The sequence below is a fragment of the Lasioglossum baleicum genome, chromosome 18 (assembly GCF_051020765.1).
Source record: "Lasioglossum baleicum chromosome 18, iyLasBale1, whole genome shotgun sequence".
Lineage (NCBI taxonomy): Eukaryota > Metazoa > Arthropoda > Insecta > Hymenoptera > Halictidae > Lasioglossum > Lasioglossum baleicum.
Genome location: NC_134946.1, coordinates 3,735,175 through 3,757,887, shown reverse-complemented (window position 1 = coordinate 3,757,887; position 22,713 = coordinate 3,735,175). Strand labels below are relative to the sequence as shown.

At 41.5% G+C, this 22,713-nt stretch overlaps 2 protein-coding genes across 13 annotated transcripts in view; one reads left to right on the top strand and one right to left on the bottom strand.

The window, feature by feature from the left end:
- Positions 1-2,147: 2,147 nt before the first annotated feature.
- Xxylt (Xyloside xylosyltransferase) lies at positions 2,148-3,699 on the top strand. Its single transcript, XM_076442960.1, has 3 exons — positions 2,148-2,875; positions 2,940-3,413; positions 3,493-3,699. The coding sequence occupies exons 1-3, from the start codon at positions 2,471-2,473 to the stop codon at positions 3,697-3,699; spliced, it is 1,086 nt and encodes a 361-aa protein (XP_076299075.1). The 5' UTR covers positions 2,148-2,470.
- Positions 2,938-22,713, bottom strand: part of LOC143218036 (uncharacterized) — a 92,806-nt gene continuing 73,030 nt past the window's right edge. For 9 of the 12 annotated variants that reach the window (XM_076442924.1, XM_076442926.1, XM_076442927.1 and 6 more), the window contains 12 exons: positions 19,064-19,207; positions 16,569-16,713; positions 16,003-16,088; positions 15,720-15,850; positions 12,709-13,061; positions 12,271-12,553; positions 11,481-11,879; positions 9,133-10,095; positions 7,494-8,737; positions 7,333-7,430; positions 6,214-7,240; positions 2,938-5,742 (listed from right to left, as the gene is read on the bottom strand). In XM_076442924.1, the coding sequence (XP_076299039.1) occupies positions 5,725-5,742; positions 6,214-7,240; positions 7,333-7,430; positions 7,494-8,737; positions 9,133-10,095; positions 11,481-11,879; positions 12,271-12,553; positions 12,709-13,061; positions 15,720-15,850; positions 16,003-16,088; positions 16,569-16,713; positions 19,064-19,207 (4,891 nt within the window). In that variant the 3' untranslated portion in view covers positions 2,938-5,724. Of the gene's footprint in view, positions 5,743-6,213; positions 7,241-7,332; positions 7,431-7,493; positions 8,738-9,132; positions 10,096-11,480; positions 11,880-12,270; positions 12,554-12,708; positions 13,062-15,719; positions 15,851-16,001; positions 16,089-16,568; positions 16,714-19,063; positions 19,208-22,713 lie in introns of all 12 variants that reach the window. The other 3 variants (XM_076442929.1, XM_076442930.1, XM_076442936.1) reach the window with 3 other exon arrangements.

The following is a 22,713-nucleotide window of genomic DNA, read 5'->3' as shown; positions in this document are numbered from 1 at the left end:
ATTAGATTTAGCGTCAGCTAGAGCCTTATAAAGTTGTTTTGTACAGTTTCGAACAGCTATTTTCGGTATGGTTTCAAGAACCCCGGTTCCAACGATGAAAACAGAGTCTCCATGTTCCCGGGATCGGAGGGTTGTGTAGCCAAGGGTGGTTTCCACCATCTTCCCGCAGGAAGAGCAAGTTGTACGAGTGGATGAGGACCGGCCGGATCCCGGAGGAGGGAAACAGACGCAGAAAGGGATGGAACGAGCCTGCGGGGGCGGAGGGAGGAGAGCCTTCGCCATCCTCCCGGCTGCCGGAGCTCTGTGCCCGCGTTTGTACAGTGGTAATGGGCTGTCAGGAGCAGACGTTCGCTGCTCGTGCCTTATATACCAACACCATTACGCTCCTCCTGGGTCGGTTCCTATCGGCTTGCTCGTATTATCAACCCCACTGATTGCCCCCCTCTTACCCTCCCACGTCTACACCTACTCCCTACCCTCTTACTCGGCAGCTCAACCTTCGCCTCCTTCGATAATGTCTTCCCCCGCGGACCCATCAACCGGTATGGCCAGCGAAGCAGAATATTCTCATACCCTGTGCTCCAAAAGTCCTCTCACTATACCTCTTGTTTCCCTTCTCTCGTTCTGCAGAATGTTCTGGCAATTGTATTTTAGTTGGTGGAAAAACAATAAAATTATAGAGATGATGGAAAAATGGTACTTGCATGATTCTGAAGGTATTGGCATCCATTGGAGGCTTCAATTTTTCTTGATATCTCTCGTTCCCCTTCTCTGGTTCGTGCAAAATGTCCTGGAAATTGTATTTGAGTTAGTGAAAGCACAATAAAATTATAGAGATGATGAAAAATGGTACTTCCTGAATTTTGGAGGTATTCGGCGTCCATTGGAGCCTTTGATTTTTCTTGGTGACCCATCTTGTACTCCTGCAAAATTTCCTGACAATTCTATTACTTTTGCATCTAGAGATTAGATAACTATTCATAGTGGCAAAAGCTCTTGAAATCTAAATTTGTCCCAAACTGGATCAATACTCCCAACACTTTACAATGTAGAACATCCCTAACATGAATTTTTATTGACAATCCGCCTGCAAAGCATTGAATGTTTATTGCAAAGCCAAATTAGCTGCTGTTGTATGGTCAGAATTTTCCTTTTTCTACTCCCCCATTTATGGGGAGGAAAAATCGGCCTCCCACCAGAATTTAATGGGTGGCCACGTGCTCACCGGCTACCTCCAACGTGCCTATCCCTTCCAGAGTGATCAATACTGTATGTCTTCTGCAGAGGACAGGTACGTGGCTGATCCAGATTTCAATTTGGGAACAACAAGGCTGGAAACAGATCTGATTCCACAGCAATTCTTCAAAATCCTTGAACAAGTTTTCACTTTGTATCTACAAACATAACAATATTACTTTAATCTTTACCTGAAAAATCAAAATTTAAATTATTTTAGTCAAATTTAAAGATTTTACTTACATTTTCACTGCCAAAACAAATCTTGAATGAAAAATTGAAGTCATCAATGAGAAATACATGTTGTTAAGGAAATTCAAATTTATACTTAATAATGTAATCTGTAATTTTCGCGCCCAATTCTCAAAGATCAATTACCAACACAGTCGAACAACATTTTGACTATTTGAATTACGCGCCAGTACTACTGGCGGTCATATTATAAACTAAAGTTTCAATTTCCAAATGGCGGGTATTTTAAACTGCTCTCGCCACTTTTACAATTTTACACTTAGTTTATCAGATGTATGCATTTTTAATTATACAATATCAATAGAATATTATACTGCATTCATCAGCAATATTATACTATAATGTACATGCTTAATTTTCAAACATTAACTAATAATATAGTCGTATAACCCTTTCACTGTTTAACTTGCGCGCTAGTACAACTGACGGCCATATTGCAAACTGTTTGAAAATGGCGGGCGTTTTAAAACTTGTTTTCTGATTTTTAAAAAACGCATGTTTGTCAACAATGTAATATTGCAATTATATAATAAAATAATAAATGACATATATAATTGTATACTAACTAATGCATTTTGCTGTCTGACGAACTATAAACAAATTCAACCATCGCATAATACAGAGGTCAATGTTTTCCACAAAGATAGTCGATCCTGTGAAACCAGTTGCATCTTGATCACATTGTTTTTGTTTTCGATCCAGAGATCCTAATTTCGGCAACTGTTTGTGACGTGATTTTTCCGTGTACACATAACCTGCAACAACCTTCGTTTTTCTCGAGATCGGCGGGCTACGACCTCGAATTTTTATGGTTGACAGGTGTCAAAATTTTGATTCAACCTCGTACACGAAGCTTGTAATGAAAAAAGTACGATGTCGAGTGCTGGTTCGGACTAGTTTCTAACATCGTTCAACGACGCTCGTGTGCTCCGAATGAGAGATACGCAGCACAGAGGAACCTTGATCATGAGTGGATAATTAAATGCTCTTGCTACGCAAGGTGCTGATCAACCTGACAGTTCTGGCCGTCATCCTGGTGCTGTTCTATTGTTATCAAACATCAAATGGTAAACAGTGGTCGTCGCACACTGCCCCAGACCATGAAACTACTTCGACTGCAAGGTCGAGCAGTTTCGGGGAGGAGGAAATTCCCGAAGCCCTCGTCGAGGTTGAAAGGGTTGAAAAGGTTTACTACAACGTCTGGTGCATATTCACTAAAGTTGCCAGCAACTCGCCAATGAAGAGGAAGTTCGAGATCTTTGCAGAGTCTTTGCTCAGGCTGTCCTCCGTTGACATTGTGTTCCATGTAATAACCGATGACGACAGCAGAGACGTTGCAGAGAACGTTTTGGATGGAGTTTTATTGTCAACAGGAAAATTTATGAAGGTGAGAATAACATATTCTATGAAATTCATTGTAAGACTTGCGTTAACAAGGTTCTTCGTTCCAGGTGCAATATTACGATGTCCATGAACTGGCATCACAGTTAGAAGACATTGTATCGGTGATGTCTCCGCATTTCAGCAGTAAGCCAGGAACATATTACTCGGATGCGTTATTCTTCCTGTCCCTGGGCTTGCATCGGATAGCTCCAATGGAGCAAAGCGTTGCAGCAATGTTCGATGCCGATACGAAATTTCGTAAAGACATCAAGGAACTTTTTGAGGAATTTAATACTTTTGGGGACCAGGCTCTGTTCGGACTAGCTCCGGAGCTCACTCCAGTTTACAGACACGTTTTGTACCTATATCGTAACAAACACCCCAATACTTTGTTCGGGGAGCCTGCTCGATCGGGTGGATACCCTGGTTATAACAGCGGGGTAGTACTTTTTAACTTGGATAGATTACGGAACTCTTCTATGTACAATGAGATTGTTAAGAAGGATACTGTTGACGCAATGACTGAGAAGTATCATTTCAAGGTACTCAATATTACTTTAATTTTAATTTTATTATTGTATTTGTTGTTATAGATTACTGATTTGGGAATTTGTTTTATAGGGACACTTAGGAGACCAAGATTTCTATACGCTTTTAGGAATGGAAAGGCCCGACTTGATCCACACCATAGATTGTGGTTGGAACAGGCAGCTGTGTACATGGTGGAGAGACCGTGGCTACGCAGATGTGTTTGGAAACTATTCCAGATGCGATTCAGAAACAAAATTGTGGCACGGGAATTGCAATACTCCAATACCTGAGAATTAATCAATGTCCAGAATACTATACCCTGCTTTTCGAAAAGAAAATGCTTGAAATACGTTCACGATATAACTATCCACTAAACTTCTATGTTATAAATTTAAAATAATAGGAGTAGGATGGATAGTTGTTATGACTATGAGTATGCAAGGTGACTTCTTGCGAGGAACAGGCCTTTTATAAACATGACAATACGAGATCTCTTTTTCAATTACCGTTAGTGCAATTATAAGGTGGATAACGTACCTGTACCTGGTGCTGTTCAACTGTCGTATCGAGAATATTTTTTCACGATGGGGGCTGCCCCGAATCTGTGATCCATCGGTGGCAATACATGTTTAGATCTTTCATTGCGGTAGCAATCTATTTATACAGATACTTAGCTCGTAAGCCAGATTGTTTCACGGTGCCTATGAACTAGTTTGTAAGATGTTAATTCTCGATGTTGTATATTTGACATATACATGACGAACAAATTACCGGATTTGCGTCCTTATAGGAGGTGGGTGCTACTGTACAAAATGCCGACAATAAATAATATTTAATGTTAGGGATGCCATTGTATCAGCGTATTTTTTTTCTACGATTAAAATATTTACAAAAATGTGAGACTCTGTTTCCATTCCTTTCTTTAACACTTGGATTACCGAGCAATAAATTTGAAATAGCTTTCCTTAATTTTGGCAATTTCGGGATACGGTTTTGGTTTTAGCTTTCCCTACTTGTTAATAAGATAACAGAATGAAGAACCGATGTTTTCAAACTTTTTCTGGTACAACTTTAATGGAACTGTAAGTGATAACGTATATAAATAGGATTGTCGGCGTATTATTATATATTTTTTGACGTAAGTAAAGTATTAAATACAATATTGACAGTATATGCTATTTACAGTACGACGAACGTTTATAATACGGTGATTGCCACTCGCCACAAAGCATTTCCACAATTCGAATTCGTAAAACAAACAAACGTTCCTCTGGTTTCTTGACTAACGATAATCATCCCTTCTTTAAAACAACGCGTCACCTCCAACGAAACATCAACACAACAATTATATTTTTACCATTCAACTTGTTCGAATTGTATTATACAATAACTGTAAAACATTCGGAACAATTGCCTTCGACGGTTCTGTATAAACGATGTAAAAACAGAAAATGTTAAGTCGTTAAATACTATAATTCTTTCGTTGTACCAAGCGAACATAAATTAGAACCGTTGCCATACACACTGAAACACTCAACCAGATTACCATAATACAGATTATCATCCTACGACTGACCAGATTATTTCTTCGAAAGGAGAAAAAAAAGAGAAAAGAACGCTAATCCGAGTTCTACACACACACCCTACGCTGTATCTAGATTCGTTGTACGGGTACATAAAATAAAAGACGTCACCTTTGGTCCCAGTGATAGAAACTTAAATGTTAATTCTATTGATTAGGACGTGTGTTAGTCAACGTGGACTCTCAACCGTTTGGATCTAACGGTTCCTTCTTATTACTTCTGTTTTTTAAGTTAGAACAGCACGGTTGAGCGAACTAGAATGTAAAAGGAAAAACTTAACAAAGAAAAACCGCGTGGACTGCATCGTGTAATGAGCAAACTCGTTTCGAACGAACCAGGGACAGGTTCGTTGACTATTTGGACACGATAATACGAAGACTCTCCCTTCCCCTGTTTTGTTGAAAACTTTACACGTTCTATGTACATTCTCGACCATTATTAACAACAACGCTTCTTTCTCTTACTCGGTTGTCCATCCTCTTTTTACACACGATATTTACACGCGAATGATTCCCAGCAAAAACAAACAACAAAACACATAAATAAACCTCTCGATCAAATCACTCATCGCTACGGCTTTAAAACAAGAGCACCAAGCCATCTTCGGTACGGTGTTCGCCACCATCTTCTGACGATATTCGAAACGATTATTGAGGAACATCGGCGTGGATTCGAATCATTGCAACAATGATAATCATTGTTTGCAATGAATTCGAACGGTCCGCCGTCGGGAAGGCACTTAATCTCTTTCCGTAGCCTGCAACCATAAATTATCGTTATAGCCTTGCGCGCAGCTGTGCGAACCTCTTGTCCAAGTGAAATAAACCAATGAACTTGCTAAAAAAGAATCTTTTAGAACCAAGAAGATAAACATAAGGAGATTTTCTTGTAACTACACCAAAAATCGATTTTTTTTCAAGTTCCTATGATTGGTATAAACTTGCAGATACAATTAATAAATAGATTTCCTTGTTTTTTGTCGTTTACACGATAATCCCCTTTTAAGAAAATCGACAGAATTTTTTATCTTAAAACGATCATCCCAAAAAAATGCTTCCAGAGGAGAAAAAACACTCTCAAGGATGCATAGCCCTTCAAAAAAACAACACGAAGCAGAATTTAGACTATTTTCTAGCAGCCAGTGCTTCACTTCCTTCATCATCCCTTTTCCAGTCACTTTTTCGAAGGACCCCATACAAATGCAACATGTTCACGTGAGTATGCTTACGCTCTTCAGGTTCTCGCGACCTCCAAAGTTCCGAATCGACTCCAACAATACGTCCCTCGAGTCCACTTGTACAGGCATCGATTTGGGCCTGGTACTTTTCAAGGTGACACCTGTTATAACAGGCATGGTAGGTGGCCTAGGCGGCTGGGGAACAGACGAATCCCTTGGAAGCTCTTTGTTATGGTTGTTCTGATTACCGTTTGAAACCTTGAAACCCTTGATAACAGGCAAGGACTGATTGCTCTTCACATTGATACCATTTCTGAAAGGAGCCTGATTTTGAGGTTGTAGGCCTACCACCGTGGTGAACTTCTTGGGTTTCAGAGAGTCCTGGCTGCCATTAGTCAGATGCTCGTTGCTACCATTGACTTTCGCAAGGTTGAGAAAATTGCTTTCAAGCTGGAGGTCCGAGCGCCGATTTAGTATGTTCCGTTTTGGCTTAGGTCGGAGAGTGACGTCTTGGCCAAAGGCTTTAGATAGCTCCCTAAAGTTCACAGGAGTAGTATCGATAACAGCATCTTCCTGCTTGCTGTCCGCAGAGCTCTTTTTTAGCTCCACCCCCGTTACTACTGGCTTAGGATCTACATGGACCTTGTTCAATATTGGTTTTTTAAAGCCGGTCGCTGTTGTATGCGTGATTAGCTTCTTAGCTAGCTCGTTAGGCTCTCTCCTTTCTAAAGATGTAGTTGCGATCTTCCTGCTCTTGTCCAGCACGTTCTGAGGTTTTTTGTGGTCGTCATGGTCACTTGGGCTATCTCTCTCGTCCCTGTTGCCGTTTATATTTACAATGGTTCTGTTGTTGGCCTTGGGCACGCCTAACTTGGGGTCTGTGTCCCTCTTTATGTGGATGTTGTGACTCGGTCGCTCTGACCAACTGCCTAAATTTATGGCTGGCGGTCCGGAGTAGATGTATCGTTTTGTGCTGGTTGCTGGCGGTGCATTCTTGGTCTCTGGCTCGGATTTCTTATCGGTACAAGCCGACGCTACATTCGAGTCGATCGAATGTTCGTTAGACGTAGTCTCGGGTCTGAAACAAATTTATTTTGCATCAGGACATTGTACTAAAAGTGGGATTAACTGGTCTACTATGTTTACTAACCTAAAAATGCTCTAACTCACCTTGCTTTCTCAGGTAATACTACATCATCAGATTCTTTGGGCACATTTTCCTCCGCCTGTTGAACAGTCTTCAACTGCGGCAAAATGCTTTTCAGTACCTGAAAAACCAGCTCAATGTTAGAAGGATAGTTCATCTTACCAAGGACTTGACATTCATGTACCTGCAAAGACTGCAGTTGCTTCTCTTTGGTAGGTTCCTCTTGCCGCTTCAGGATGTTGTCCCTCCACTGTGAGAACTTCTCGTTGCCCTTGGGTGCACTTAGGTTATTAATGCTCGTGGCCTTCTTCAGACTAACATCGTTCATCTTAACATTTTTACTATTCCTGACATCTTCATCCTCATCCTCTACCATGGTCTCTTGGAATTTTATCTTATCGCACACAGACACATAGCTCTTGGACCTCTGTATATTGCTCTTCTCGTTACCAGACTGCCACCTGTGCAGAGTCTCAGTATTTGTCTTTGGTTCCAGCTTTCTATCACCGCTGTCCTCCACCTTCGTCTTTCTCTGCAAGGTACCAACACCAAAATCTTTTGCAGCTTTATCATCCACCTCATCGTTGTCGGTTTTGTTCCTGGAAAGGGTTGCAAAGGACTTGATGAACCTCTCATCCTTCTTCTGAGACTGTTTCTCCACCTCCTCAAATATATTCAAACTTTTCTGCCTAGCATAGGTGGTGATAGTAAAATTTGACAGCGTATTGTCTATAGGAGCTATTTTGGGTGTAGACGAGCTATCTGTAGCCTTCTTCGAGTCAAAGTCCTTGGGATTCTGGGGCAACGTACCTATCTTGTTCTCCAGCTCGGAGATCATCACTTTCTTCAAGTTGGAGTCCACTGATTTCAACTGTGAACAATGTTTCTCTTGTTTCGTATCCTTTTTGACTTCTTCAAAGCTATTTTTGCTCTTTGATGCTGGCTGGTTCGAATCGGTTCTCTGATTTCTCTCCAAGAGCTCAACGTGGTCCTTCAATTCTGAATCCCTAAACGATTCAGGCGACGAAATTACTTCATCATAGTTCTCAAACACTGGCGAATTAGAATCTCTGAAGGCACTAGGTGGTGCTGGGAGCTGGTACTCCCAATCTGCGATGGACAAATCCTCGTCAGCTGCTGATACATAGTCTGATGTGTCCTGCTGTGAACCGACTGTCTGGTTTGGTGTGCTGGTGTTCACTATTGTAGCATCTGTGAAATCGTTGTTCTGTTGTTTCGTGTTCTCTTCGATCAAGGTCTTCTTAGAGGGAGTTATTTCTTTGGGAATATCTGCTGGCTTTGACTTGATCTCGACAGGAGCAACGAACCTCTTGGCAGGTACTTGGTTGGAGCTTGGAACTGGTAGAGAGTTGGACAGTGTGTCCGATACCTTCTGCAGTAAGACGTCAGTCTCCGAGAGGTTGACATCTGTTTATGAAAATGCAATAGAAATTTGAGTATTCATTACTATAGAAATAAAAAAATGTAGTGTTTGATTAGGTAGACGTTTTAAGGAGAGATTCTCGTGTAACTAGCCCAAAAATCGCAAGTAAAGTAACTGAGAAAAGTAAAGTTTAGTTTTCAAGTTCAATCAATTCACCTTGATTAATAGACCTTGTACAACTAAAAACTACATGAAATTATTTTATACAACTTATCTTCAAAATACCAAAAAAATCAAAGAACACGCTAGTTGAATTCACTCCAAACATCCTGAAATCTCGGAAGATTTTAAACTACAATGTTTGGAATGACTCTCAGAGAAATTTCAAGAGAGAAAGTGTACGTCCAACACCACCCTGTTAGTGATATGCAACATGCACCTGGTGCACCCAATCCGCAACTTGATATTCCTCCACCCTCACCCTGGAGACCAGCGTCCTCGTCCCCTGAATGCTGTGCGAGATTCCTAAGGTTAGACGCCACATTCAGATTCAAAGCAAACGTGAAGTCCTCCGCGTGCGACGTGAAATGCCTCTTCTGCTTTTCTAGAGGGTTGGTCTCGAAATCGTTCAACTTCGACGCTGTTCTAGGAATCCTTGGTCTTCTCGTACCTTCCCCAGTCTCACTGCTTGCACTATTAACGTTTACTTTTGTCTCAGCACGTCTTTCCTTGAACAACAAATTTCCTTTGCTCTCTGTCAGGTCGTCGAGGTGTTTGCACTTGGGCATGGTTGAAATCACTGCGCATAGTTTCTTTTCTTGGCCAACAGCTTTCTTGGGTGTCGAGGGACTCTGTTTGGTTTGCTCCTTCAATGGCATTCTGGTTATTGTATCATCTTCCTCATCCTTCTCTTCTGATGTTATTGAGCTGCAATCCAAGGATGATGTCTCAGCAATGGTATTTTGTTTCTTTGAAGACATCTTGGTCATCGCACCCTCCTCGTCATGCTTCTCTTCTAATGTTATTGAATTATAATCAAAGATTGGTTGTTGACTCAGATCAGCTCTAGGGGTAAAGAACACCTCATCCTCACTGACAGAGCAAGCAGAGGTAACTTCCAGTTTTCCAACTGTCTCATCAGACCTGGCTGAGCTTCTCCTGCTAGAGTTAATGCTGTTGCTGCTAGCAGACGTCTCAGGGAAAACGTTCGAACTCGCGTCACTGCCAGTGGCCTCGCTGTTGAACGATGCAGGAGCCAAATGGTCCTCTATACTGCTCGCGTTTGGCATTCTACTCGACGGGGAAGGTGGTGCTAGCTTGCGTTTCAATACTTGTGGCTTCACCGATGTGTTACTGTTGGTGGAGGTTTTTCTAGGCTTGGGAAGTGGAGCGGGTTTTCCAACTGTACTCGGAGGAAAAAAGAAAAAGAGAAACCGTCACCTATAGGTGAAATTAGCAAGCAGGTGTTTGGTGGAGCATTTTGTCAAAATAAAAAACAAAGAGAATTTTGGTCGTGCAATTCAGTGCAATTTTTTAAAAGCATGCAAGAATTCAATTTAGCTTTGGGTGGTAGCGGTATATTTCTGCTCGACTATCTACTTCTATGAAAACGTTTCATAACGCAGAGTAACGTTTCGTAACGCAGTGTCTTAGCAGGGGATGGAACGGAAACATAATAAGAAAAATTGTGTCTCGTCTACACAAATTCGCCAACTCGGCTCTCCAAAATGGAATTCAGCTGGACCAAGAATCTGTTCCAACTCTCTGTGGACTCCTCTCTGCTAACTAAACCTGGCGGAGGAGGTTCTAAGATGCTCAGTTTCTTTTCTGATTCTAGCCTGCACTCGCTGTGTTGAATAATAGGAAGGGATGGCAATTTATCAACATTACTGGGAATCGAATCCACGGTGATCACTGGAATATCCAAGGGTTTAGTAGAAATTGCAAAAATCTGCAAGTTACTAAGAGGAGGAGCCGAAGGGTTGGACCTATGGCTGTCTAGGGGGTCCTCGAAGGAGTCCATGTTGAGACTGGAGAAAATGGAGCCATTGTGGCACTTGGTGGTGCTCACATTACCTAACTTAGGTTGCCTATTCTCTGCCGAGTCCGATCTACCATTTCTGACGCAGAAGCTGCGGTTCAACGAACTTGGTTTCTCGAAGGTGCTCACTATTTTCGTGTCCTTCAGTTTGATGCAGTTCTGGAAGCTCAAGCTGTGCTTCAAAGTCTTGGCTTGACAACTATCGTCACAGATGTAGTTGCCAGAGTGCAGCTTTGCAGGGGTAACTCTATTTTCTAGCACCCTGCGCTCGGGCATATTTTCTACATTTGTTGATATATTGTCCAGATCTAGCATCGTTTGCATTTTTATCAACCTACTGTGGGCCCTAAAGGAGTCTTGGCACGAGGACTTAGAACTCTCGCCGAGGATAACGCTTTTAAGTGACTCCTTGATCCTTGAGGTACTTGCGCAAGCGAAGCTCTGAGACTTCTGCACCTTAGAACGCGACTTGGAATCGTTGCTCTCCAGATCCAGAGACCTGGACGTCGATTTCAGCAACCGGTTACCAAAAGTTTCAAACGACTCGTCGTGCTTAGTTAAACCGTACCTGTACTCCTCTATCTTCGAATGCAGTTTCAACTTTTCAGGGCCAAACAGGCTCCGTTGCCTCCTGATCGTTCCCGTTCCTTCCCCTTCCTCTATCATCTGCTCGAAACTATTTCTCGATACAAAGCTGTAGGAAGGCGTGCTGTCCTCTATGCTACCGTAACTACGCACTAGCTTACCTCTTTTACGGGGTACTCTAACGTCTACGGGAGCGTCTTCTACAGGTACAGTCTTCCCCTCGTCACTGGGCAACTTAACGTTTATGGATCCGGATCTGTGACGCGGTTCGACGTCCTTTTTCCCAGGATTCGAGTCTACGTCCAGAGACTTCGGCTTGGCGAAGTCAATCTTCGCACCCACGGTGGTCACTCCGATGTCTGAGCTAGCTTTTGGACGTTCTTCTATATCAGAGTTCGCCTTGGAAGGAGCGCCGATATCTGATGGGGGTTTGGAAGGATCCATGTCTGAGGTGAGGGACTCCTCAGAGTCTACAATGCGCTCCAGTGCTTGGGTGGAGATTGCTGATGACAGCGGTCTGGCTCCTGGAGGAAGGGGTGCTGCTCTTTTCTTTCGCAGACCTGTCAAAGAGGAGATGATTAGTGTATGGAACCAATTGGAGGCCAAAAACATCCACAAAATTGAGTAACAAGTAATTCAATACATACAAACATTAATAATAATGAGTACATTGAACAAGTTACGAACAAAATCAAACGACACAGCATCTGTTAGTATAGATGGTCTAGTACAGTTCCTAACCCTCTAATGTCAACTAACTAAGGAACACGAAATGAACAGAATTTTTCTAATATTAAATTTGTTTAATCAAAACGGGTACCATTACTGCAACGCCTGTGTGTGTGTACTTAAGGTCAGACTTCCAATACGTCATTTGGATCGTTGCATCGTCAACAATTAATGAGGAGAGACCTTAGGGGGTCTGGGACAATACTACACAAGGAATTCTACCTGTAGAACTCAACGAGGTGCTGCTAATTCCCCGGGAAAGCGTACCAGGCACGCTAGCCAGATTGCTGAGGCTCTTACTAGACTGAGAGGTCTGGGCCAGCTTCCTCGGTGTTTCTGAAGGCAGCCTGCCTCTTCTGGGAAGAGTTTCCGGGAGTCTCCCAGCAGAATCCGGATTGTCGCTCAACACAGACGCTTCGTGGTACCCAGAACTGTCGCTGCTGTTACGGCTGTGACTTATGACTACCTTGTCCTTGCAGGAGTCCCCTGCATTCTCCTCGGAACCCTGATTCAGGTAGAACAATTTTAATTTGCATAAAGATCTCTGCTGTCTAATTAGTAGCTCAAAAACAGGTTCTCCAATTATAAAATACTGAAAACTCTGCCTCTGTACGACTACTCTCGGCTAATTGTAAGATAAGAGCTCGAGTCTTTACTTACTTCCGGCTGAGCCTGAACAGGCGGTTTCGGAGCAGGTCTCCGTTTCCTCAGCGGCCTAGCAGGCGGTTGAAGAGGACTAGTGCTTCTCCCAGTCTCGTCGCTTCTAGCTGGCGATGCGCTTCGACCACCTAAGCTGTCCGTGCTCAAAGAACACTCCTTTGACTTCTTGAACACAAACCCAAAGACACCTTGCTTGGCCTGCTGCCTCCTCCGCTCCTCCTGCCTGTGCAGAACCATTATGTCCTGCGTGCTGAGAGCTGAACCTAATGTTCCTCCTTGTTTCGCGTACAACGTGACCTCCTGGAGGTGGTAGTCTTGCAGAGACAGCGAAAGGTCCAGGGTGTCCAGGTTGGCTGGAAAGAGACAATGATATGTAGATGTTAGTAGAAGATCAAAAAGAATTTGTTTGACTAGTGTACTAGGCTATATGGAATCACCCAGGACACTTATAATAAATCAAAATAAAATGTCAATTTGCACAATAAATATTGTTATTAGTAGTATAAGAAATTTTGAAAATCCCTGCTTGCGTTGTGCTCTAAGTAGCTTGAGTTTTATCAAGTATACCAAGTACTAAGGATTAGAAAGGGAGGTATGGTCGTCGACCTATGCTGTAATCCAAAATAAAAGTGCGATAACTGAGTAGGAGATCGAAGTTAATTAGGACACCTTCGGAGGAGGATTCTTAGGAATTAATTAAAGCGACCAGCAGAGAAATTCCCGTGGAATCGGGATTGGCCGATGGTGCGAGCTCATCCTAGAAGGGGATAGCAACGCTGAGCATGCGAACAGAGACTGTGCACGGTTAACGACTAGGTGTAACAAGTGGAAGAGCCGGCCGCGGCAACCTTGCGATAGCGATCTTAACACAACTGGCTGGTGTAACTAGCTAACTGAAATATCTCGTGCACCAGCACACGTAAGGACTCAGCGTATACTGGGTGTGCTAGAAGTAGCATATTCCTGATGCACAGTGAAACCACAAAGACCTGAAACACTTCGGAAACTGAGACTTCGTTTTCAAGACGTTAAGACGTTAAGCGTTATATCATAACTAGACTGCGGATTCTATGAATTTACGCAGACTTCTAGGTATACCTGAAGTATTAACAGACATATTTTTATACATTCTGAAAGTGGAAGTTAGATAATCAATAGTGGCCGTAAGGTGGCTAGCGATTGATCTACTTTGTTGCATTCTACTTTTCCTCGCGATTAGCTGAAATCTGGATCGTGTCACACGATGAAGACTCTCATAAGAAGACTTTCATACGCGCGCGGTCGACGGGAATGCAGAATTTCAGGGAAATCGGATTGCGAAGGCCTGTTATGTACATGTTATGTGCATATATGTATATCTATATTTATATGCACGGTCTGAACGGCTTCGGAAGCCATATTGTTCCGCGCAAATCGAGCCACGGAGCCACTGACTTTTCGAACCTGATACCATTACACTATTTGTTTTCTTTTAATGAAACATATTCCTCGTTTAATGAAAAAAAAATGATTTTCAAATACTATTATTTGCAGACACTTTCTGTGGTGAATATCTTGATTTTAAAAATGTAATAAGAATATATAAATTCTCTATTATTAGAAGGCCATTGTTGAAAGATGTTTTCCACATTCTGGGACCAGTTGTGGCTGGAACGACCACAGAAAAATATTACTGAATCCTGTGATCCGGGCCATAATGGCGTCAAGAACTGCGAAGCTCTCCGATTTAAAATATTCCCATCGATTCGATCCCTTTTACGAGCGAACAAGTACTGTAACAGACGATTCACGATCACTCGAATGAATCACAGTTCATTAATATGCTATCTATATGTCCCGAAGGCTCGATAGACGTTTTTTCGGTAATTGCTGGTCGACACCCACGGATCGAGGAGCGTGTGTTTTTCATCGTTGGCGCGAGTTTATCAGAAACCGTGAAACTGTTTTCGCCGATAAGTTAATAGCGAAGGACCTGCATAATTTTATTTTATTCGCTGATGCTTGCCAAACAGGTCTCGAGGAAATAAAACAAGAAACCGCTTCAGAGAGGAGACAGAGAATATTTCAAGCAATTCCGAATGTAAATTACTGAATGGAAATCCAAAATGGCGGACGTCACACCCTCTGCCTGGATATATTCGTGCTGAATTATTAACAAAATACAAAACAATATTATCTGCATAGTTACTGTTAGACTGAAGCAGTTAAATTAATCAAGTACGTACAAATTTTATTATTACATCACATTCAATATAATTTTTCAAATCAACAATTGATCTTGCTATTTCTATGGAAAACTGATTAAATAACTACAGATTAAGCTATCAATTATTGATGTCTAAAAGAGTATTAAATGATCACCGGAAGGCAACGCGTTACTAACAATAAAACCGGTACGGTGTAAATGATTAAGACAAATGTAGACATCTGTAACAGTAATTAATGATAGATTGCGCCAAGCAATTAAGACGTTAGCAAACAGCTCTCAGTGAAAGCAAAGGAGTATTATCACTCTAGGAAGTGAGGAAAAATCATCTGATAATTGTGCTCGATTTTATTGGTTAGAGTCTATTACTTGAGAGCATGATAGTCTACAATCTTATGCTTGGAGACAGATAGATTTGCTCGCGTTTGATATTTAAACCGGTAGCACTGACCAGTTCGTAAATTTTTATAACTGGTCCGAGCGCACCTAATCTCGCTGATATTTTCCGAAAAATAAAAAATCTTATCGCCGAGACGCAGATTGTTCAGAACTAACTGAAAAACAGGATCTCCTTAGTACGCTTTCAAGTTTTCATTTATTTATAAGTGAAACTTGAATGCTCAAATTCCAAACAAACAAAATTCACTTTCTCGAGTCGAGATCATTATTAAATAATGCATTGCTCGTTTTAGTTTCTTAATGGATATTAATCAAAGGGTTGGCGACGACTTTTTAGACGTAAAAAGTCAAAAAAATTTCGCTAGCCTCAGTGAATCATCTAAAATTGAAAATGTAGCAATTTTACCTGGATGACGAAGCTCGTATTTGCTCCTATCCAAATTTTTCTCACGACAGACTTCATCCAAAATGTCGCCCAGGTTCATTTTTGGACTGACTCTCGACACGTATAGTTGATTCCTTGGTAGATGCACCTGCAACAATTGTACAAATATTCAACAATCATCCAAATCGCTAACGGATTGATGGTGTCATGGATAGATTGTCGGAAATAGAACAATGACGTGATCCGGTTTTATCGGTGCTCTTACTGCGAGGTAGATAAAATAGTGATTCTCTCTCTTTTTACCTGCAACCTGAAAGTCGTTTCGAACGGTTGATTAGCCTGCTTCGTCTTCCGGGGTACGAAGGTTCCCTGTTTTGGTAGCAATTTTACCTGCAACATCAAGCATCGTCAAACCTGATTAACACGCCATTTGGTAGCAAACTTGATTAAGAAACTTTTATTTTACTTGTGTCTTTTTCGATATTAAGAAGGATATTATTTAAGATCGCACGAACACTGTTTCACGAACGTTAATGCTACCACCTTGTTTTTCTCCTTCGCCGCAAGTTAGCGAAATAACAAGGTAGAGATTTGAGGATTTCTGCGGAAGGGACTTAATACGTTCGAGGATCACACGGTTCTGGGAAGCCTAGGGCACTTCCTCAAGAACAGGCCTTCATTTTCTCAAGAAGAAAAAGTGGAGAAGTAACGACTGTTCTTAGGACAGCTACAGAAACAACCGTTCCCTGTGTTTTTCAACTAATATCGCAACTTACGTGCCCAGGAAGCAAACAGCACATTTCAGTTATTTTTTTCGAATTTTTTCCATTTTATAATTCTATTCTATACCGTGGAGTCTGTAGTATTTACCTGAAGTGCATCCAGTGCGCCAATAGGTGTATTCGGTTGATGAGGTAGAACCATACCACGCTCTCCTATAGCTTGCAAAGTATAACTGGAGGCCGTCAACTTGTGAGCTGTTGCTATCTGCACGAGGAGGTCCATCATCGGCGTACTGTCAACAGAGATTCAAAATGGTCATCAACATTTTACCAAAACTGTTAAAAAATTAATTTTCTGACTGCTCAATTTTTAGTAAAATATGTTTTTATAAGAAGAATTTATAAATTGTTTTAAATACGAACACATTTTTTTAATGAACTCCTGCGGAATATTGAGGAGGATCATCCCAAAAATGACTTTTGTTTTGTCTAGGTGTTTGTTATAAGACGGCAGCCCCTGGAAAGTGACTTTATCGAGCGACCTCGGCGAAATGACAATCTCCCGACGGATCACAGACAAACATTTCTCCTCGCAGCAATTCAATGTTAACTTTCCTTCAAGCGGAGCATTTCTCGCGCCGGTGAACGCGTCATTAGTCATGACAGTCATGACTTTTGCGACGCGGACCCGCGGGACACGTGGTTTTCACCTGGAGACGGTGTAAAACGGCAAACCACAGCGACCCGAATTTCTGGAAAGCGCGAGGAGCAACGTCGTCCGATAGAAAAACGTCCGAGCGACCGAGGAGACCAGGGAAAAACTGATCTCGGCTGAATTTCTCCTTGGCTCTTGGTGTCGTTAGAAAGCACAGAGGATGATTCGCTACTGTGCGATAGAAAATTCTGAATGGGAATCTTGTTGCTCGGAACACCGTTACTTTCCTTGCGACTGTATTTTAAACCTTAACATTTATGATATCACACTGATAACTGCAAGATTCGATACATATGAAAAAGATGTGCATGTGAAAAATTTATTTAAATATTTATTTATTTTTAATGATTTTCTTATGAATGTGTTACACACCAGCATATTCCTGGCGTTTTCCTGATTAAAATGAATACCAACACGATCTACTTCGGAGAATATTTGCCTATGTAGTTCACGATTGCTGCCGGTCCATTGGTTGGTAGCATAATCGATGTCTTACTGTATCGTGGATTAAATGAGTAAATAGGATCGAAAGTATGTCGTGTGGGTACTCATTTTAATCGGAAAAATGTGACGAATATGTCGGTCAAAGTATATCTTTAAAAAATAATTCATAATAACCACTGAACTACATTCGATAAAATACTTCCGCAATTTAGACAATTACTTTTAGATATTCTAACAATTTTCTGAAAAAAGTTGAGTACAAGATTATACAGCCAGTCTTGGACACTATTAAATTCCACATCTTCTTGTTGGGCATAAGAGAAATTAGCATCAGCAAGATTCGCAATCTGCTTATGACCGTGTCTATTAGTGTACACGCAATTACATGGAACCGAGTATTATATGGTAACATATTTCACATGGAATTACGCGTAACAGTCTTTAGCAGAGCTTCTCTGGAGCAAGATCTAATCTAGCAAATCTGTAACCTATCATCAGATATCAAGGTCCGCTTAATTTAACTAGAAAAAGGAATGAACACTGTCCTAGAAAAAAAGTCACCGTAATTCCGGATTAACAAGCGACTGCTTACTAAAAGCGGTTTATTTATTTTTCCGCATTCCAGGCTGGATCGACTGGGATTTTAAATCAATCGAGTGTTTGGAAGTGTCGTAAACATTTTGAACGATATAACGAAATGAGATAAATAATAAAGAAATTGTGAATTCTGTTAGAATGTTTTGTAGTATCGATTTGTGCCGGAATGGTTCTCGTGCAACAAATCGATTTTATTTAAAAAACAGGACCGTTAGACGATCTCTTTGTGACCGCGCGTCTTCCGAGTCCTTTCTTCGTGGGAGAGAACGTGTGAAAATTGCGTAACCGTGAAGACAGGTTCTTCTGAACCGATCCGTGCCCTCTCGAGTAGAAACTCGTAAATTAGAACACCTGACAAGAGAAGCTTCTCCTCGTCAGATGCGTTCAATTACGCCCCGAACAATAATATCGTTCGACACAAATTCAGGCTTTCGAGTTGAACCACTTAACTAGTAACTGTTAACGGTGGACGATCAAATGTAAACTTTGTGAAACACGTCCGTCAATAATGTCAGCACTAATGATACAAAGGATAGCGAGTAAAATCAAGTGTCGACGACGGCGGTATCCATGAGACAATACTAATCCAACGATAAACAAATTATTGTTTCAACTGATTTTTTAAAGATACTTTCACTGACATGTTCGTGGCGTTTTTCTGATTAAAATGAGTACCCACACGACATTGTTTGGATCATATTTCCTCTACATCAATTATGCGAACTAACCAATGGTTCTGCTGCAGTCGTGGATTACACAGACAAATATGCTCCGAAGTGGGTCGTGTTTGTACTCATTTTAATCAGGAAAACGTCACGCATTTGATGATAGTAATTTCATCAAACTATTATTAAAAACATAGAAGTTTTATACTGAAGAAGATTTACCTTCTTTGTACTGTGACCCTCTGAGTTTGTTGATGGTGTTCACGAGGCAACTGGACCAGAAGCTCCATACTTCCGGCCAGCATGTCCGCCGGCGTATCCTCTGTTACGGTTAGAACCATTCTGGATGGCCTCTCCTCTCTATTCCTGAAAAATAAAAAATGTTTACTGTAGTAAGATACAAAATGCTAAGTATATATTTTATAATCAAAGAAGAATGTTCAGTAATCTTGAATTCTTATTGGAAAGATAAAGAAAATTTCCTTTTCTCTTTCTTTTGGTGGAAGAAATATTTAAGAATGTTCAGTTTTCATAGTTTTCGAAGTTTCAAGTGTCAAATCTCGGTGTTAGCGCCGCAAGTGTTAACTTGTTAACAGTAATGGCCAGATTCTGCGACGGGTAACTGGATATACTGGAACGGCGACACTTGGAAGACGAAACGCACAATAAAAACGAGAGGATCGTTTCCCATAACTCAATCTGCCTTATCGTTCTCTTGTGTCGGACGATGCAGACGGATCAGTTACCATTTACGTGTGCGCCACTGGTCACTGTACTTGGATTCGAGACTGCATCAATTTCATAGAATTTTTATAATTCAATCATACGAGGGACGTTTGTACCATTTTTTGTGGACATAGTCAATGTTGGAATTTTTGTATTCTTTTATGTCCTATGACAAACGAGTGAAAAATAAAAATGTTATTCGTACCATTTTTCATGTACAATCATACACAGTTGTTGAAGTGCCGTTTTTCAATCAGTGCCATTCTTTAATCAGCCGATATAAAATCTAAAATAGTAACAGTGTCATCGAATGTAATCTTTAATAGCAGCTTTCACAATCCACGTGCTACGGGAAAATTGTTACACGCATAATTCCCCGGCCGTTTCCTCATTAGATTGATTACTATACTCCGATTTCGAAATGTAACGATTTTTTCCACGCTATCATCATCCGACAAGGCAAAAACCTGGCCAAGGCAAGCCGGTGTTTCTCGAACGCGATTTTTCTCTGTTCCATTATATAATGCAATTATGCAGCGTCATCGGTCGAGCTTAATTACACTTTGTTCCGTGATACGATAATTACCAGACGCCTCGTGGAACGTCTAGCTCCGGTGCCAGCTCATCGAGAGACGATTTATTTCAGTTATTTTCTCTGTTTTCCTCGTTACCGTCCACCTGGCCTCGTTAATCCCCTTTTCCGAGGAACGAATAACTGACCACGGTGTTATATAACATAAAATGAAACCATAATCCCCGTGAAAAGCATGCCAATTGCTGGCGGTTCGTGAAATTGCGATAAAACTGCCGAGATCGCGCCGGAATAGTCACTTTTTCGATGCGGAATGTCTGTTCTTGTCGATTCCATGGAAGAATTAGGATCCTAGGGCGATGGAAAAATAATTTTGGTGAAATTACGAGGGGTTTATGTCATCATTTTACTACTTGACCATTTGCCTAGTTGACTATCTGGCTACTTGACAAGCTAATATTTCGCAGCGCTTTCATTGTTCGTTTTCGAAGAAGCGCCATGCGTCTTCGAAATTTTTTCGCGGCAGATCTGCGGATTAGATTATCGCGGCAGATCGTCCGAAAAAAACCGCTTTCCTTTCAGTGATTAAGGAAACATTAATCACAACGATGTACACCCGGGGGTCGTGAATGAATCTTATCTGGGGATCGCGCGGGAAAGAGCAGATTTCAACAGTGATTTCATAAGTGAGCCTCGCTGCTCGCTAAGGTTGCGACACTCGCGGGCTGAATGGACGTGACTCTGCCTCGACGAGTGGTAAAACAGTCGTCTACGATCGTTTAAAATTCCTTTGCGAGCAGATGCTGCTTTCGTGTGGGACCACATGTGCTGACAGAGAAGAGACTCGAATTAATCTTGCCGGGCAGCGACACGTATCGATACGGTCGTACTGAAACAGGTCTCGCGAAGATAGCCGATCTACGTACGTGTGTAATGTGTTCGGGTGTTCTGTAGGTGTGAATACAGAAACTGGCACGATACCTGTTGACATTGTTCTCGTGTTGGTCATTAATTTAAAAATTTTATAAACCATTCGATTCGCCCGTTTGCTCCAGAGCCAAACTCCGCCAGGATAATCGCGAGTTTATTATTCATGTGTTCGAGCAACGGCTACCGTCTAAGAATGTGCGCGGGCAATTATAAATGTTAAAAAATGCGGCTTCTGTAACAGGCCGATGCTAATGAATTTTCTGCTACAATGTGAACACATACATAATGAACAGTAATTGCCTCTACGCCGTTCTTCCATCGCTACCCGAATTAATGACTCGAATTACACTCCTCGAAACACACATCAAAAACCAACTACAAACAACTTCCTAATTTTGCATTCCGAGAGAGCCCCTCTTACATAAACAAACGATCCCGTCGGACTATCACGCAACGGAAGCCATTATTGCATCAGCGAAACCGATCTCCAAAATGTTAATACTAATTGCTGGACTTCTACAACCTATCATCTCCATGCGAATTTCGAGTATTAATTATTACTTTATGAAACGTTTACCAACGTATTCGTTATATTTTCCTGATTAAAACGAGTATAAACATGACATACTTCGGAGCATAGTTTCCTGTGCTATTCACGATTGTTTAAACAAACAAACACGAACCAAACTGTGCCGTGTTTGGCCTCATTTCAATCAGGAAAGCGCCACAAATGTGTTGGTGAAAGTTTTATAAAAAAAAGTTTCGCCAAAATGGAGATAAATTTTTCGCAAGTCCACACGTCTTATAAATATGTATATTGAGACATTGCTATCAGTCCGAGAAGAATGCTCAGTGCTCTCACTTTCCCAGACAGCCGTGAAATACCGTGGCAGGGGAGCGCGAAGATTATCGGAAATTAATAAATCCTCGGTCGCCGAGGAAGAGGACGGGAGCACGTGTGTGTCCACGTGACTCGGAACGCGACTCGTAGCGCGTCCCTAGAGCAATTCACGACATTGCTCAATCGGATTCCGTGGCCGCACACGTTCTCCACCACGAGGTCCGCAGGAAAGAAATGTAGTAATGAGCCGGCAATGCGTGCCCAAGAGACGCCTGCGAGTAATTCCGCTCTTGCAACACGGTGGCCTAACAACCAAACTGTCCACGGTTGCGTTACAGAAACCACCGTCCAGCAAATCCTTTTCCAGCATCCTCACAACTTTTTCAAAACGGGAATAGATCGAAACAAACACAATCGATTGAACGTGATAATAACATACATTGATTTTTAACACAATCTAACTTGGCAACGGTGTCTGTCAAGTTTGAAATTGTTCTAACATGGCCTGGCATACTTTGAATCAAGTTTGGATCAAGTTCGAATAAAATTCAACGAAGTCTGGATCAAGTTGAATGAACTTTAATCAAGTTCAACGAAGTAGAATCAAGTTCGGCGATGTTTGATTTGAGTTAAATAAATTTTAAATGAAGTTCAACGAAATTGAATCAAGTTCAGCGAAGTTTGAATGGAGTCCAACGAAGTTGAATCTAGTTCAACGAAGTTTGAATCAAGTTTGACAGTGTGTTGTCATCACACATGCAATTCTTTACCCCAAGCTCGACATGTCCTTCTACGAGCAGTTTGCTGCCACATACTAGGAAGGTACTAAGGAGCGTCCGCGCT

What these genes read in the sequence shown, in the direction of transcription:
- Xxylt (XM_076442960.1), top strand. Translation starts at nt 2,471, where the DNA reads ATGCTCTTGCTACGCAAGGTGCTGATCAACCTGACAGTTCTGGCCGTC. An exon ending in CAACAGGAAAATTTATGAAG is followed by an intron (nt 2,876 to 2,939) that starts GTGAGAATAACA and finishes TCTTCGTTCCAG; the next exon opens with GTGCAATATTACGATGTCCA. An exon ending in CTGAGAAGTATCATTTCAAG is followed by an intron (nt 3,414 to 3,492) that starts GTACTCAATATT and finishes TTTGTTTTATAG; the next exon opens with GGACACTTAGGAGACCAAGA.